Below are 18,261 nucleotides of genomic sequence, written 5' to 3'. Positions count from 1 at the left end.
AAGTGAAGGCCCTTCAGTAACCGCAAATACATTAATCATAACAGGCGTTCCACTGCGGATGTAAAAACGAGCATCCTGGTTTGTGGCTAACAGTTTGTGTTCCATGAAGACAACTCGTTTGTTTGTACGAAGAGCATATTGAACGTTTAAAAATATAGGTTAGTGAGGTGCTTCAGAATATTATTGCAGTATCAACATTAAAACGATAATTGCCACTCTCAAGCCTTTTTGCACCTTAGTGGCAAGGAGAATTGGAACCGTCTGTGACTTGTATGTTTATTATCATTTAAAATCTCTGCAATCCAGCAGATGTCAATTCCGGATCTCAAAATGAAATGACGCTCCCGAATATGTGTTTACACGGAAATCAGCGCTGTCTAATCCGGTGTGCGGGAAGAAGTCGGCCAGTTGTGTACTGTCACCAATTAATCCTGCATTTAAACATAGTTGCCAAAAAGATAAATCGATTTCTTCAGTCTCGATCAGTGCCGGTTTAGACAACTTCCATTGTACTTGAGAATATTTCGCTCATTTAAGGAGGAAGATGTGTGATTATGTCTGACTGCTTGTACTAGCCGTTTAATAGTACTAGCTCACTGAGATACCGTGCCGCATGAGTACCCCATCGTGCCGGCCAGTCCTTGTTGTACCCATTAATGCCGAGAGCCCGGCAGGGATCAACAAGTACCATATTCCAATGTCTTTTGCATGACATGGACGTGGATCCAACAGGGGCATACGCTCTAACCGCTATACCACTAGGCGGTCTTGAATCTTGGAAACAACAGATATTGCAGCATGTCATATACACAAGGGGCTGTAGAATCCACTTAGATAGTAACGTAGATCAGTTGTGCGCCACACTGTTTTTAAACAGACATGTAAGATTCCATAGGACTTCGGACAAACCACAAAACAAGTACTACTTGGGTACATGTGAATAAGAAATTCCTGTAGTTACGAAGACAGGAGTACATTGCATGCCACTACAAAACAGAAGATCAAGCTCCAACCTTTTCCATACCCACTGACAGATCATGAAACCACAGTTACATGTTTCCGTCATGACAACTCCATGCCAACACAGTTTTATGGAAATCAGTCTGTTTATCAACAAACATTGTAGCTATTCAATCCTCAGTTGCTGTTTTCACCCCACCCAGTTTGTTTAAAGCTACTCAACAATTTCTGTAAAAAGCACAATAGTTAAACTAAAAATATCCAGATAAATGCATTTATTTCACATATCACAATATTTGATAAGTTCCTACTTGCTCATGTTCAGCAAATCTCATTCGACATGTACACAGTTTCCAGATATGCAAGGTTGATAAAATCAACACATAACGTACAAATCACCCTAAATCCCCCTGTCTCTCCTCTGCTTGTTACAAATTGAAGTTCACAGAACAACATATTAACATTGCAGCAATGATACACAACCTTGCCAACAGTAATAACACATTCCTCCAACACAAGGTCATAGCATGGCGCTAGTACAGTGTCTAGTGAAAATCCTCTTCTGTGAGTGAGTGTTTGTGTTAATGCCTCTTTTAGTGGCAGTAGACACCAGAAATGTTGTGTAAAAAATCAAAGATTTGAGTTCAGCATGACAACCCACCTCTGTAACATCAAGGATACAATGTCACCCCTCCACCTTAGTTGACAAAAACCAGTTCCTAGTATTTCTCACAAACAATATCCATTTTCACATACTTCTAGAAAAAATCAGTTCAAAATATAGATCAAATTCTTTTCAAGTGCACTTTAAGGCTGCCATTGACAAGAAACACTGAAATTATCTAATGATGAAAGTGCTTACATGTAAATATGACTATGGTAATTACTCCCCTGATATATCAAAGTTCAGCTGAGGTATTAAATAATGTAACATTTTATTGTGATGGTCACATTAAAATTCTATTTATCATATTCCATCAGACTGTTTAATGTGCTCATACAGCCATTACACCAGGACCTGTGGCATGCCTCTAATTCACACCATAACAGTCAGTCTTGTCCCAGCCAGGTCTGTCATGCTGGTGATACATACTAAGTCAGAACAAGAGAACAGGTCATGAATGAAGTTCACATAACAGTAACATATACTGAAGAGCAAAAGAAATGAAAGTTTTGAAAAAATGAAATCTCATAAAAGTAAGTGCTAACGCTAATGTCTTCTATTTAAAGACTTGACCAAAAAGGCTGCATGTCTTTTGATGTTCAGCAATACTACTCTAGAGAAGACCTGCCTTTCCTTCCTGTTATTCCTAACAGCATGAGAGTCAGCTCCTTTCAACGGTGTTTCACTTACATCAAGACATGTGTTTGATTTCTGCAAAAAGCTCATTATGTTTTATGTTTAAAATCTGTACAACTTTTACAACCAAAAAGTACAGGAATGGTCCTGAGAAACTTAAAACAATATTGAGCACTGAGCACATATTCCAGTAGCAATAACATCCAGCAAGTTCACAAGACAGGAGCATGCCACAGTGACACAGCTAGTCTATGGAGGTATTGGAAGCCAAGGGCCTTGATTTTCTTTCCTCTCTCACAGACAAGATAGTTGTTAATGCCATACATTAACATTAGCTTACGACTATCTTAGCTCCAAAAGATTAAAAAGTCTAGGCCTTCGTATTTTCATCAGCGTTCATGGAGTTATATTCATTGAATAAATAACTTCAAATCAATTAAACTGAAGAGGATGAAATGATCACAATCGAACCTGTTTCTGAAATGTATTCCCACTACCAACTCCAGCTGACCATGCATCGGTGAACACTTCGGTCTGTGATGAAGATGACCTTCCCACCATAAACACAGTACACAGGTGGAAAAACTGTCTTGTCCCTGTTCAAGAACCCAGCTCACATTGCATGATAATATATTGTTTCATCCATTCTGATGTGTACATACTCATCAGATAAAACATGCTACAGCAAAGCAATAAGGTCATCGTCCTGTTATCCTCACTGTTGTTATACCAGACACCATGCTAGGGTTCCTCTTTTGAGACTTAGCCCCAGGGGGTCCGGGTGGCACTGGGTGTGGTCCTCCCTGAGGTGGGGGTGGGAATCTAGCACCTGGTGGGAATCCTGGTGGGGCACCTGGAGGAGCCCCAGGAGGTGGGGCACCAGCTGGGGGGTAACCTACTGGGGGTGCTGCTGTGCCATGTGGGGGTGGTTGTGAACCATACTGTGGGGGGTAAGGGTAGGCAGGGGCAGGGTAGGGTTGAGTTGGAGGAGGGTGGGTGGAGGCTGGGTAACCTGTTGGGGGAGGGTAGTTAGGGGGAAAGGCTGTATTGTAGGGTGGTCTGGGTGCTGCAGTAGTTGAGGTTGCAGTGTACTGGGGGTTAGCTGTCTGAGCATATGTCGCAGCAGGTGGGTAGCCTGCCTGTGGGTAGCCTGGGACAGGATAGTGGGCAGGGGGTGCAGCAGCAGCAGCAGCAGCAGGCTGAGTCTGACCTGGGGGGTAGGTGGGATATTGTGCAGACGTGGAAGGGGTGCCTGATATTAGCGGCTGGATTGCCTGGCTCCCTTCCTGGGACATGAAGGATGAGGAGTACATGCTGCGGTCAACATAAGGGTTGTAAGAGGAGATACCACTAGTGGGCACTGCCGTTGTCACGGCAGTTGTTGGTGGAGGGGGAGCTGATTTTTGGGTACCATTCATGCTCTTCTTTTCAGGAACCTCTTTTCTTGATTTCTTTGAATCATTTGGAGAGCTCTGAGAAAAAAAACAGAAAGAGATTAAAGGCAGTTAAACACATCAAATGATCTTACATGACTAAACATGAATAAACAATGCCTTCAGAAAGTGATCAAATCCAATTTATGCAATACTTAAGTTTGCACTCAGAAAAGAACATATTCTGGAACAATTTGTGGTTGAGTCATATGTGGAATTCGAACTTGCATCTTCATAGTGATGTAACTCAAGACATGCAGTCAGAGATCTAACCCACTGAGTCTGACAAGCAGTCTAGATCACAAACTACTCTCATCCGGCCCCCAAAAGTAACATGGAATCACAGCAAATTTGAAGGAATTGCATCTCAGATGTAAACAAAAGCAGCCAATTGCAGTGATATCGGTAGTTTGGCGGTAATAACATAAACACATGGCCCTACTGGAAGCATTGTCCGTAATACACGAAACACACTCGGCCATCTTGGGAGATTTCTCGTCTCCAATCCGTGATTTGTCGGTCGCATTTGGGAACTCACACATCAAAACATAGCGTCACTGGAAGGAGCATCCATCTCAGTGAGTTTTGTTTATAGTTCCTACTATTTCATTTTTATAATTATCCATTTTTGACCACCACTGTTGAATGTGGTTAGAAGAGTATATAAGTCATGCCCCTGGAATTTGTTTACATCTGAACATAAGAAGCCATGGCATGTGGCAACCCCTTACTTTTCGCTGTATGTTCTCACAATAACTGGATGAAGAATTTATCTTATCTAGTTGGTGAATAGCAAACAGTATATGCATGGAAAACATTTGCATTTCAATTATTTGTTATCATTTCACACACACTTGTTCCTAATCATTGGTGTAACTTCCGATGTTCAGATGTAAACAACTTCCAGGGGGCATGACATATGACACTCTTCTGCAGTGATGATCTTTTCCTAAAACAGTAATCTATAGCCCTGCCAACACCTCATAGCTAAATACATTCAAAGGGGTGGTCAAAGATGGATACTTATAAAAGTGAAATAGTAGGAACTAAAAGCAATACTCACCGAGACGGGTATTTGTTCAGCAAGCGGGCTGCGCTTGTTTACATCTGAGGTGCAAATCTTTCAAATTTGCTGTAATTACTTCAGTTATTTAGGGGACCTGCTCACTAGTATAAAAGGGCTAAACCTGAAAAGGTTGCATTAAGTGTAAAACAAGACAAATTAACTGTAATTTTCTCAATACAATTGATATTTTAGACTTATCCTGACTCCTGCTTAATTGCTTATCTCCTCCCTGCGAAGGTAGTTGAACAACTGGAATCCCTTGAAGTTCCCTTCTAAAAGAAGCAGACGTAAAATACTCACCCACCGGAAGCCTCCCTTTCCCACAAAAAAGGTCACATGACCCAACATGCTTGTCACGCTCTCCTAACAATAACGCCCAACATAAAAATACAAGAATTCAGCATGCCTGAGAGAGGCAGCTGGGAGGGCTTACGTCAGGAGTCAAGAAAAGTATAAAATATTAATTTTATTCAGAAAATTACATATTTTTCCTTATCCTGACTCATGCTTGTTTACAGAATCCAACGTAAATGGCGGTGGGTCAGACGGTACTGGATTTTGCTGGCTGTCAAATACGTCTGATATTCCCCCCTCAGCCCTGTTCTTCAAATATTCATCTGTAATTTTCCAGGTGGATCACATCCATTTGAACTTGTCTTCTTAAGAAGGCTTCGTTGACTGGAATGTGATGATATCTAGATTAACTAGCATCCTGCTAGAATCTAATGCAACCGAATGTCAAGTCTAGTTACGACCCTTCTTCATGTACAAGTATCTCCATTATGAGTGCAGGGTCATAATCACTCATGCTAGTCCGTTCGAGATGTGCGCATAGATTCTCAACCATTATATTCTGCAGAACGTCTTGGTCTCCACAAGTCATATGATAAATGGGTAAGTAAACTCAGCGCCTTTGAGGAACCGTTAGTTGCTGCGCAACAACAAGAGGCCCAAACTTATGAACGCCAGGCAATCCTTTGTGGTTAGACTCGTAGATAATGATTGGCAAACACCATGTTTGATCTCCAGAAGCAGCCCTCCATTATAGTTGATAGCGAGCAATTTCCATGCAAAGCTAGTGTAGAGGCCAATGCTCTAACTTCATGTGGGCTGGAGGCTCGCTGAGGTTCTAGTCCTGCAGCTTTGTAGGTCCTCACTATAACAGCTCTTACCAACACTGAAATAGTATTGCGAGATACTTCAATAAGTGTCTCACTAAATATAGGGATAAATAGGCGCTTGAAACGTTGTCTTCTAGACTTGGTACGTGTGAGATATATCTTTGCGCTCTGACTGGGCATAATGATAGGTCTTGAGTAGCAAGAGGCTCTAGGACTGAGGATTATGCCGGTATGTGGGATTGTCTATCCAGTTGACCTGGCAGTTGATTTTTCGCAATAAAATCCCATCTTAAACCAAGATGTACCGTCTCTTGACGACTTCAGATCTCATGCAATTGAAGTCTACAGCATGAATTTCTGACATTTGTGCCACTGTAGCCAAGGCAAGCAGAAGTCGTCTGTGTCAGCAGTTCAAATGAAGTCCAGTCTAGCAGCTCATCCACATCACTTGTGAGATGTTGGAGCACAACGTTTAAATCCCAAGCTGGAGTCCTAAAGCTGCATTGTTGGTCTTCCAAGAAGAAGGAACGTAATAGGGCAAGTAGCTCAGGTACTTTCGTCAACTTGATTCCTGTTTTCATGGTGATAACCAAGCTGAGGGACGCCAAGTATGTAGATAATGTAGGACCTTTCAGACCTCTGAATGTCATAAATGACATAGATAATCCACTATTTGAGGATGAGTAGCCTTCATAGCTGTGAATCCTTTCTTCCTCGCATATGTCTCAAACCGTTTCCACTTGTCATCATATAAGGTACGAGTGGATTTCCGTAAAGCTAGGGTGACTGCTTTTGCTGCCCTCGCAGATTATCCTCTGTGTGTTAAACAGGCTTTAATACGGTCCATACATGAAGTCGGAAGGCAGATGAATTGCCGTGCACCTGTTTGGTGTGTGGATGGACGAGAAGATTCTTCCAATCTGGTAATTGTAGAGCTGGCAGTCCCATTTCTTCTATGAGTATTGGGAACCAATATCTCGTTGGCCAGTAAGGCGCAACCAAAATCAGTTGTAACAGTTTTGTCTCTTTGATTTTCTTGATGACCTTTGGTAAAAGCACTGGAGGGGGAAACGCGAAAGCGTTTAATCCTTCCCAAGGAATCCAGGCTAATGGATCTGGTACCGGTGACACAACAGTGGTTGTTTGTTTGTTGAACTTGTTGCAAATAAGTCTATTTGTGGAAATCCGAATGTCTGGCTGATTATATCAAATGCCTCCCGATGAAGCATCCACTCTGTTGGTGATGGACGAGGAGGACGAGATAAGGCATCTGCCATGATGTTGCAAGCTTGTGGTATGTGACATGCTTTTATGAGGAGATTCAGATTGTCAACTATGTCGAAGAGTAGAAAAGTCACGTGTAAAAGAGATGGAGATCTCATTGACCCATTGACCTTGTTTGTTTATGTAAAAGGCCACTGTGGAGTTGTCTGTGTGAATCATCAACCGCCTGTCTCTCAGTACTGTCAACCAGTGATGGATAGCATGAATCACCGCTTTCATCTCCAATTGACTGATTTGAAGAGCTCAATCTTCCTTCCTCCAGACTCTAGATGAGCACCTCATCCTTGGAGAGATTCGTCTACGTAGAGATGGTTGTTTGAGGGATTCCAGGTGTTCCACCATCTTCGCAGGGAGGGGGAGATAAGCAACTAAGCATCAGTCAGGATAAGGAAAAATTTAAGATTTGTTACATCAGATTGTCAGAATCAACAGATTATCAATCTGGCTAAGGAAAAGTTTGTGTTGAAAGATGTTTAAGACATGTTAAAAAGAATCAAAATACATCTGAAATTTTCATCAGTATATATCATTAATCAACAGACTCAACCTTACATACATGATTTCTTTCTTAAAACGCACTAGCACACCACAATATTGTTACAGTGAAACAATTTGTGGGCAACATCACATCAAATCTTTGTCATAGGAAATAATCAGTTGAGCCCAATATATCACAGTATAATCAACATTAGGGCTAACTGGAATCCTTGGTAATATAACATATCATTGATAGGATGCTTAACGATTATTCATAATATCTTACACTATGTTTTGTGACAGACAAAAGTTTAAACTTTCTCACACCATATACAAATTATATTATTCTTGGCCTGCTTCTAAAGTATGTTCAGGATGTTGGTTTGGTAATAATGCATGCCAAACCATACATAAAAAATATTTTCAGACATTTTTGGTATTTTTTGCTCAAAGTTACTTCTTACACATCTATCAATAATTGATCAATGTTTAGTTAACAATGATCCATTTCCATATTATGTCAATATTGATAACAAGCCCTTTTCAAAATGCTCAAACACCTCCAAATGTCCTTGGTCTAACACCTATTAATGAATGTAATATTTCATGACTTGAGTCGTTACAGAATGGGTGCGAAAAACAGTGTAGTGGGAGATATAGCATGTGGTGTCAACTTACTGTTCTCTTTCGATTTGCAACTGCAGGAGAGGGAGGGGTTGGAGCTCCCATCTTGGGTGGGCTTGGTGGTGGGGACTCCCCCTTCTGTAGACTGTCCTTGTTCTGCTGAGAGTACAGGTCCAACACTTGATGACACAGATCTGGAGGAACAAACATCAAGTTTTTCAAAAACAGATCTAGCAAGTATTAGTCCACTCAAATTCTGTTGGTGTTTGTGTAATACCAAACTTCACAACATTTCATATATGTGAGCACAGAGTGTCAATTCTGCAAGCACCAGACAATACACTGATTAACATCATGAGCATCGATTTATGCAGTTGGGATACATGCATAAAACAAACTAGAAAGTGTCAGCACTCGATCCCATTAGTTGCCTCTTATAACTATTACAGGTAACTGAAGACCACTTCTGACCCAGGGCCCCATTTCACAAAACTCTCGTAAGCCTAAGAGTAAGATCCTATAACTTTTCTCACAGCATTAGCCCCTCATATATTACAGCATAGGTGGTAGGGATGCTACGAGGGAACTTATGAGATCTTAAGCTTATGAGAGCTTCATGAAACCGGCCCCAGATCTTGACTGGGTGAGGGCATGCTACTCCATAACAAGTAGAGTGACAGTTTCTTCAGCAAGACTGCAGCAATGTCATATGCTACACATACATGCAATATCTGTCATCTAGTTTGCATCAAGATGGTTATGTAACTCTTCCATAAACAAGAGGGACCCTCCATATACATTCTAGTGAGCTTTGGTCCGTTCAATAAATAATGATTCATGGAACAATACACAAAGTGCAGTTTGGAAGCAAGGTTACAATCCTTAACTTTTGAAGATCCCAAGATTCCATGAGAAACAATAAGTAAAAAGTTTATTAACTGAGGGCAGAATATATTTTGGCATAATACCACAAACATACCACAGAGATCTAGTTACTGGTCAGTCACAGCGGAATGGAACATGCTTGGCATGTAATCAAAGCATGACATGCTCAAACGGTGATTGACTAAACTACAAGCCCAACTTGTACTCATATTTGCTAAATAGAGAATCTCAGGCAAGAGTCTGCTGATAACAATTATATCAACACAAGTTGATAAATATCCGAGGCTTACTGAGGATATATTTACTTTATCAACAACTGTTGAAATGGTAGGAGAAATGGCTAAGGCGCCAGGCTAGTGATCTAGCGAGGTTGAGGTGTTGGGATCGAGTCCATCACTGACCGAGTGTAAAAACCTTGGAGTCAACTTTCTGTGCAGACTCTTTCAGTGTTGTCACAACCCCTAGTGTACAGTACATAAGACGATTCACTTAAAAGAAGCCACAAATCCGTACAAACACCCTGCGGCTACAGCAACGTGCAGTGAACTTGGACAAAGTACAGTGATTGATAATACCTTGTGCTGTTGAGATCAACCTCCAATGATTGAGGGAAAAAATACCAGCGCCTTGAGCATGCACTTGTGTGTGGATATGCGCACTATACATATATTCTGTATCCTATCCTATAATTGATATTAGTAGACACAAGGGTGAGATTTAATTTATCATAAAAAATCATTCTTCACTACTTTTTAATGAAAATATACATCTCTTGACTCTGTACTACCACTTGACTTGCAATGCAGAAATGTTGTAGCATTGTGACGCCTTTAAGTTGATGACATCATAGCATTGCAGAAAATCTATTGTCAAAGCGATATCTCCGAGGAGATATCATATGATCTCAAACAAGGGATATCAACTGAGGAACAGATTTTGGATGATAAAAGTCTGTCGGCAACAATGACTTCCAGCTCTGATTGTACATCTCACCACGAGAGAACTAAACTAGTAACAATGTATTGTGAAAAGATTGGTACTATAATTATGTAAATATACTTAAATGGATTCAAAACATGAAGCTATATGAGTGTGGAATGGGCAAGCAGCGTAAGTTGATGAGTTTGGGTGCCTCACCTTCCATCAAGGGCATGGACAGATCTTCAAGGAGAAACTCCCACCACTTCATATCTCTTCCAGGTATTTTCCCCTCCCAGTCTGTGATCTCGTACTTCTGGAGGCGAGACGCCAGGTACATCAATGATGTTGCAATGATCTCTGGTTCCCACTGGAGACACAGCGTGGTACACAGACTGCAGGAGACATCATAGAAATACTACAGTCTCCAGTCAATGGCCTCCTCATAACTACCAAAACACACCTAGTATTATCTTCATAGAAGTATCTTTGACTCTGTACTAAACAAGCAGCAAAGGAACTTACCTATCATTGATGAATGTCCATGCCATCTGTACAATCTTCTGTACCTTGTCCTTGTCACCTGGAACACGAGATCAAGGTACAACATACAGATATCCATACTGATACACTGATTGGGAACCTGATACTCCCAGACTACACTTATTTGCATGAAATGCTGAGCACACCTTTGAGAATTTTGGCAAACTTCAGCAGGGAGCTGTGAGGGTGCTCCACTTGTAGGTCAAACTTGATGGTCTGCAGCAGAATCCTTTCCTGTGTCATCACTTCCTCCTGAAGACAGAAACAGCAGGGAAGCATTACACACACCAGCAGATAATTATCCACATGGAGAAAGTATTTCACACACGAGTAGAACATCATACATACCCAAGGAGAGGGCATTACACACAGGATGGGCATTAAACACACAAGGAGAGCATTACACACAAAGACAGGGCATTACACACACATGGAGGGCATTACACACAAAGAGAGCATTACACACAGGAAGGGCATTACACACACAGGGAGGTCAATACACACACAAAGAGAGCATTACACACAGGAAGGGCATTACACACACAAAGAGAGCATTACATACAGGAAAGGCATTACACACACGAAGAGGACATTACATACACAGGTAGGGCATTACACTCACAATGAGGGCATTACACATGCAGGGAGGGCATTACACACAGGAAGAGCATTACACACAGGGAGGGCATTACAGTTACACACACAAAGAGGGCATTACACACACAAAGAGGGCATTACACACACAGGGAGGGCATTACACACACAGGGACAGCATTAAACTCACAAGGACATTATACACAAAGGGAGAGCATTAAACACACTGGAGGAAATTACACACACAGGGAGGGCATTACACACACAGGGACAGCACTAAACGCATTGGAGGACATTACACACACTGGAAGGGCATTACACAGACAGGGAGAACATTACACAGACAGGGAGGACATTACACAAACAGGAAGGGCATTACACAGACAGGGAGGGCATTACACACAAAGGGAGAGCACTAAACACACTGGAGGACATTACACACACTGGAAGGGCAGTATATACAATGGGAGGGCATTACACATGCAGCAAAGGCATTATGCACACAAGGAATGCATTACATACAAGGGGAGAGCATTACACATGCAGGGAGGGCATTAAATATACATGGATGCGCATTACACACACAGGGAGGGCATTACACACAGGAAGGGCATTACACAGATTGGGGGGTAGGGGGCTGGGGAGGCATTACATACTAATGGAGAGCACTACACATGCATGGATGGGCAGTACATACATGGGAAGGGCACTACATACACGGGGAGGGCATTACATACACACAGATGGGCATTACATACACAAGGGGGCATTACATGCACAGGGATGACATTACATACAAAAGTAGAGCATTATACACACCGGGATGACATTACAAACAGGGAGGGCATTACACTCACAGGGAAGGCATTAAACACACTGGGGTGGCACTACACACAAAGGGAGGGCATTACATGTATGGGGAGGACATTAATCACACTGGGAGGGCATTACACATACCATGCATACAGGGAGGACATTACATGCTGGGGGAAGACATTATACACATGGGGAGAGCATTACAAATACATGGAGAGTGTTTAATGCACAGGTAGGCCATGACACAATTGGGCAGAGCAGTACATTCACAGGGAGAGAGTATTTCACACATGGTGAGAGTATCTCTCTCTCTCTCTCTCTCTCTCTCTCTCTCTCTCTCTCTCTCTCTCTCTCTCTCTCTCTCTCTCTCTCTCTCTCTCTCTCTCTCTCTCTCTCTCTCTCTCTCTCTCTCTCTCTCTCTCTCTCTCTCTCTCTCTCTCTCACCCTTCTCACATACAAGTAGCTATACCACATGATTTTTTCATATTACAGGTAACTGAATACAAATAATATTGTCTGATAGCTGTCATTCTAATGATTTCAGATCACTTTTCCTTTTGAAAATCGGACCATAAATACATATTTTAGAGGCAATTAAAGTGTTGAAATTCTGGGTCCAGGTTTGGATCAAGTGTGTTCATAATTACTGGAAAATCGCGGACCACTTTTTCGTCGAAAATATCTTAATTTTTCCATAACTTTGCTGTTTTTGGGTGTATTTATACAAAATTTGGCACATAAGGTAATTGGATACCCCTGATTTCATTTTTGGCATCAGAATTCAGATACATGTAATGGATTAAGAGTTATTTTATATATTCAAGCACAAAATTAAATAAACAGCGCATGCCCAAGTAACATGGACCATGACTCCAGGGGAAGCACACTGTCTACAACTCTGGAATTCATACAAAGTTGACTCCTAAATATCATTAACCAAACAGCAAACACCATTTTTGGATATTATTTACTTTAATATGTTGTCTAAACATATCAGAAGACATAATTGAAAAAGATTCAATAGTTTTTCTGTTGTATACGAATAAAGAAAATATTCCAGGGTAATTAGCCAAATCCAGTCAATTAGTGGGAGCCTGTGGTATAGCTAATACAAGAGATGACAGACCATCTCATGTACATGTTACATCACTGACTGTTCATCGTTTCTCCTACAGGGATCTAGTATCTAGACACTGGAAGACTCACTCTGGGATTATCTCCAAAGGCAGCAAAGGCCTGGGGGCTGAGGAGGCCATGACAGGTGCGGATGATGTCTTTACACTTCTTGGGCGTCTCCTCCACCTTCCCTGCCAGGAACAGGCAGCATGCGGCTGTCACCTGACACACAAGAAGCTACAACCTTACACATCTTCTGTCTCAGGTATAAATGTTGATTTATTTGTGGTTTGAGGTGCAATGGACGTATAAGACAGAGACAGACATAATGCTTTGCAAAATGAATTCAGAAAAGTCAAGAAATACTAATCATGTCATTTTTGTGCCACATACTATCTGTGCAATCTGACGTGAATACTTACATATCTGTTGAACTCCTTGAATGAGTGGAACATGTAAAATCTGTGAAAGTACACCACTCCTGTTGAGCATGTATCATACCGACTGTGCATCATTAAGGGATAACATTCTCAGTAAAATACACACGACAGTTCATACCATGAACACAGTTAAGAATTCAAAAACAATACCACACTGACTCGCAATGAAAACATGTAAACTTTTTTTTGTTTTAGATCATTTTTTGAAACATAAGGGAGAAGTACTAATGATGCAATGAATATTTGAAATAAATGTTCAAAACTTGATTAGGAACAGTTGTTTGTGTTAAAATCCACTTCATGCTTCCGGAAACAGAAACAGTTGTGAAACCACATTTTTTATCATTCATCAAACAAATCAAGGCAATCCTGACAATGAAAACGCATGTGCACTTCGTGAGGTCTGTTCCATATAATGCATGAAAGACAGCTCAGTAGCTAGTCAACATACCGTCACTGAATCTGCAGCAACATGCACATGCTCTGAAACTCCTTGAAGCCGGTATTTCACATTATGTTGTTACTAGGTGCCTTAATCATCAAGTTAATGTCAACCAGTCCACCATCATCCATCTTGTCAGTCATCACCAGATGACAGGGAGCATTGCCTGCCACCCTCAAACAGGATGACTTCCAGTTACGACGACCAGTTAAGATCAACAGATGCAACTGGCGCACCTTCGAAATCACTTCAGGATGCTAACAGGAACAGCAATGATTGGTAGCCATGGGAGACGGATCCACCCATTGACAGTCATTTGACACCTGAAACAGGCCAAACTGAACTCTCGATATCCATACCACTGCCCTGCATTCCAACCCTGTCACTGTCAAGAATGATGTCAGATCGGCCAGCAGTATGTGCAACAACTACTACTTTTCTTTCGTAGGCTTGTCTTTTCAGATAAGTCATGGTATTGTGTGTCATTGTGGATGGAAGACAGAGTGTTTTCAGACATCGTAGGGCATGTTATGCAGGCACATGAATTTGGTGGTGGTACTGGTAGTGTAATGGTTTGGGGGCCCATCAACATGTTTCAGGAATGATCTGCTTGTCATTAAAGGTAATCTTATTGCACTGTGTTATGTGGAAGAAGTCCTGAGGCCCTTTGTGGTTCCTCTGCTGCACCATCACCAATGCCCCCAACGTCCACTAACATTCCAACATGACAATGCCTGTCTTCAATCTGCCAGGGTGACAAAAGCATTCATTCAACAAGCTGAAGTTAATGTAATGGACTGGCCAGCTGAGCATATGTTGGATGAACTGGGTCGACATGTTCATCAACATCAGTCACCACCAACCAACGTCACAGATCTTACACTGGCCTTGCAGTCAAGAACAGAGGAATATTCCTATGGCCTTTATTGCTAGCCACTCTGACTCATTGCCTCATGGTCTCTATACTTGTATCAGGGCAAATGGAGAACACACAAGATACTGACAGTGTCTAAAGGAGTGGCCTTGTTTGACCTTATCTGTATCACCAGTGTATGAAACTCCAAGAAAGCCAGGAAGCCCACAGGGCTGATAACTAAAAAATGTTGCCGCCCCTGTTGACATGAAACCTTTACAATTGTAAATCATTTTCGGAATATTTCACGTAGTCAATGGCATGGTCAAATATGTATCCTTTGACAAAGCATTGGCCCAGTAAGTCTGGCATATAACTAGCAGGCAGCAGGCAGCAGGCTGCCGGTCAGACGCTATTTCATACACTGGTATTGCTCGCATTTGCTGATATCAAACTTTTTCAAAACCATAATCACTGCTTGTTACCCATGTCATAAACTGAAAATGATTTGCATCTAAACCTTTGAGTTTTGTTACTTATTCCACATCAACATCAGTTAAGCGTTTTCATTGGAGGTCAGTACATCTTTATGTTACAAAGAGTCACAGACACAGGGTTCACGTGACAGTCGAATGTGTTTCTCTTGGCATTTACAGGATTAACAGAAAATGATAGATCAGTAGTTTAACACTGGTTTATATAAATGAATATTCTGAGCACATAACATTAGAAATAACAACTCATATTATTATTGTACTTGATAACTTCTAAAATAATAGTCACTGGCATATGGACACGACAAGTATCAGCAAGTTGCCCCTCACAAGCAGTAATATCCTCTTGACATGCTGGGTAAGTAAAATTGATTTCACTCACTGTTCCTACCAAACACAACAAATTCTTACGTCACTATCTTAGGACCTAGCATCCATTTCAAAGGATCTATCAAACTGCATGTGCACAGCACTTCGAAGTCAAGGATACAGTCCTAGCTTGGTACCAGCATCCAGTATAAGACGTGCTCCCTCTCGTCGGTACCGTGCCTCAGTGTTGGCATCCAGGCCATGCTGCGCGGATGCTGAGTTGCGGATATCTTTCTTCTCAAAATACCAACAAGGCATTTCTGAAACAACAGAAAAACTCCAGCTACCAACACACTGCTCCCGTATTAAAGCATTCCAGCAAGAGTTACTAGAGTGTATGATAGGCAAGAATGAGAGAGTATAGAGGCAAATCAGTATTTCCGGTTTTGCAAGCTAGACACAGCTCTTAGACGTGATTTTACATTGTAAATCAACAGCCTAATGTCAGTGGTTTGTCTATCTTTTTCAACAGACAACATGTAACGAATCTCCGTAAGCATTAACCAGCAGAATTATTGCGACGTCATACGTTTCCAATCGTCATGTTTTCGATCGGTCATTTTGATTCCCATTTATGGTGTGATAATGCGGGAAAATCCATGAGAAGCACCCTGCATGTCAACAACATGATCCCCGCTATTGGTGGGACATACATATACTATGAATCAAAGTCTCATGCATCAACAACAGTTAAAAACCAACGAAAGATTGATTTTAACTAGGGAATCATTACTGCAATATCTACCTCATAATCAAATGCATAAAAATCCTAAATCTTTACTACAAAGATGCCATTCATGTTTCGCCTGCATGGATTACATACTACCTTACAAGATCACATTACTAGTCATTTGACCACGCTGCTAGATTTATTTTCGTGGCATGCCAAAATGGCAAAATTGATTACGTAAAATCGGAATTGAATTGCAAACTTCATTTCCAAGGAGACACTAGTGCCGCTTCAATTATTTTGCCTCTTGAAGGCTATCAACGCAAAAAGGCCAGATACCGGCAGTGTAATTATTATGCTCTAAATAATGATGATAAGGTGTAGCTGGATGGGGAAACCTAAGACTTTCCATCTCATAGGGTAATCACCACTGACATGGGAAATCTACTTTCGCAGGTGTATTGTTCCAGGTTACAGTTAAAACGGTTTTAGAGCAAATTAGAAAGGGAAATTCTTTATTATCTATGTAAATCTGAAATGTTTGACTGTATAGTGCGCGTTTTGATACAAGGGGCACGTTGTACTATCACAACATTGCTAAAAATATAAAAGGGTCGAAAGCACATGACGTCACGTCCAGCGAAACTTTGAGATTCTTTCAATAGCAGTGGCGGCTTAATGATAGAAAATGTGTGATATGCATGGGAATATAACAGTTTATGAAATATAGGCTGAACGAATTTAAAAAATTGTATTTATTTTTCATTCACAAAATATTTTATCGTTATCCGATCGAAAACCCATCACACCCGGATATTAATTTTAAAATATGGAATCTATCTGACCCCATCCATGAAACACCTGTTTTAACTTTTACGTTTCACATATGACCCTTCCCACTCCATCTGAACTACGTCGTCTGCATATCCTTGTTGCCAATAATATAGCTGAAGTGGTGTCATGAGCTATATTTATAGCGAAATGAATTTATTAATAAATGTTATCATGGTTATTTGGGATGGGGGAACGTGAGGAACTCTTGCCGGGTCTTTTTTCAACAATGAATGATCATCCGGCTGCTACTGAAAATCAACCCTCACTTATTGAAGAGATACCCTCGCTGAATAATGATAGTGACATGTGGATATTATTATTATCGTACGTGGGACTTCCACCGGCGGTCGTATCTGGCAGTAGCAGTGTCCTAAATTGCCTTTGAGTGATTAGGTCTTGTTTTCGTCCAATCGAGAACACTACATGAGATAAACGTGTTGTTTTCGGACAAATATTCACATACAGAACTTTCGTGAAGGGAGAAATACTTACGGAAGTCTCTGAAATCTTGACAAATGTAACAAAACGCAGATTTCGAACGAGAGGACGAGTTAGCTCCCTTGGCTACCAGAAATCTGTTCCTATGTCGTAAACGTGCCGGTCAGACATGTGGATGACTAGTTTATCGTTTATCAGTATGGATGATCTAGAATGACGATTATTCAACATGTGTCACCACAAAATATGTCTAACAAGAGATGAGATAATATAATTTGACAAAACAAGCTACTATCGAGCAAAACCAGAAATTACCAAAAGTTGCAAATGACAGCAATTACTGAAAATGATTTCACCTAACAGAGAGTGAAATCTTTAGAACTCCAGTTTATTTCACCTGGTTTATCAGTATACTTCATTTCCAACAGTTGGCAACATAAATAGTAGTAACGAGTTGAATCAACAAATTAGAATTGCTTTGGGTAGGTCGTTCAGGATCACAACGGTCTGTATTTAGATCAAGAAATATTTAACTGTAACACCTAGCAGTTGTATGCCTTAGAGACTTTGGCGTGTGGCAAACT

The 18,261-nt window shown here is 41.0% G+C and overlaps 1 protein-coding gene across 1 annotated transcript; it reads right to left on the bottom strand.

The window, feature by feature from the left end:
* Positions 1-1,220: 1,220 nt before the first annotated feature.
* LOC137294284 (cyclin-K-like) lies at positions 1,221-17,821 on the bottom strand. Its single transcript, XM_067825290.1, has 9 exons — positions 17,732-17,821; positions 15,857-15,995; positions 13,560-13,641; positions 13,228-13,359; positions 10,758-10,863; positions 10,594-10,651; positions 10,288-10,463; positions 8,320-8,459; positions 1,221-3,732 (listed from the first exon to the last, which is right to left on the bottom strand). Exons 2-9 carry the CDS (start codon positions 15,991-15,993, stop codon positions 2,959-2,961), a joined length of 1,605 nt encoding a protein of 534 aa, XP_067681391.1. The 5' UTR covers positions 15,994-15,995; positions 17,732-17,821; the 3' UTR covers positions 1,221-2,958.
* Positions 17,822-18,261: the final 440 nt, after the last annotated feature.

This window comes from Haliotis asinina, chromosome 8 (assembly GCF_037392515.1).
Source record: "Haliotis asinina isolate JCU_RB_2024 chromosome 8, JCU_Hal_asi_v2, whole genome shotgun sequence".
NCBI classification, from domain to species: Eukaryota; Metazoa; Mollusca; class Gastropoda; order Lepetellida; family Haliotidae; genus Haliotis; species Haliotis asinina.
This window is presented reverse-complemented; position numbering and strand designations above follow the sequence as displayed.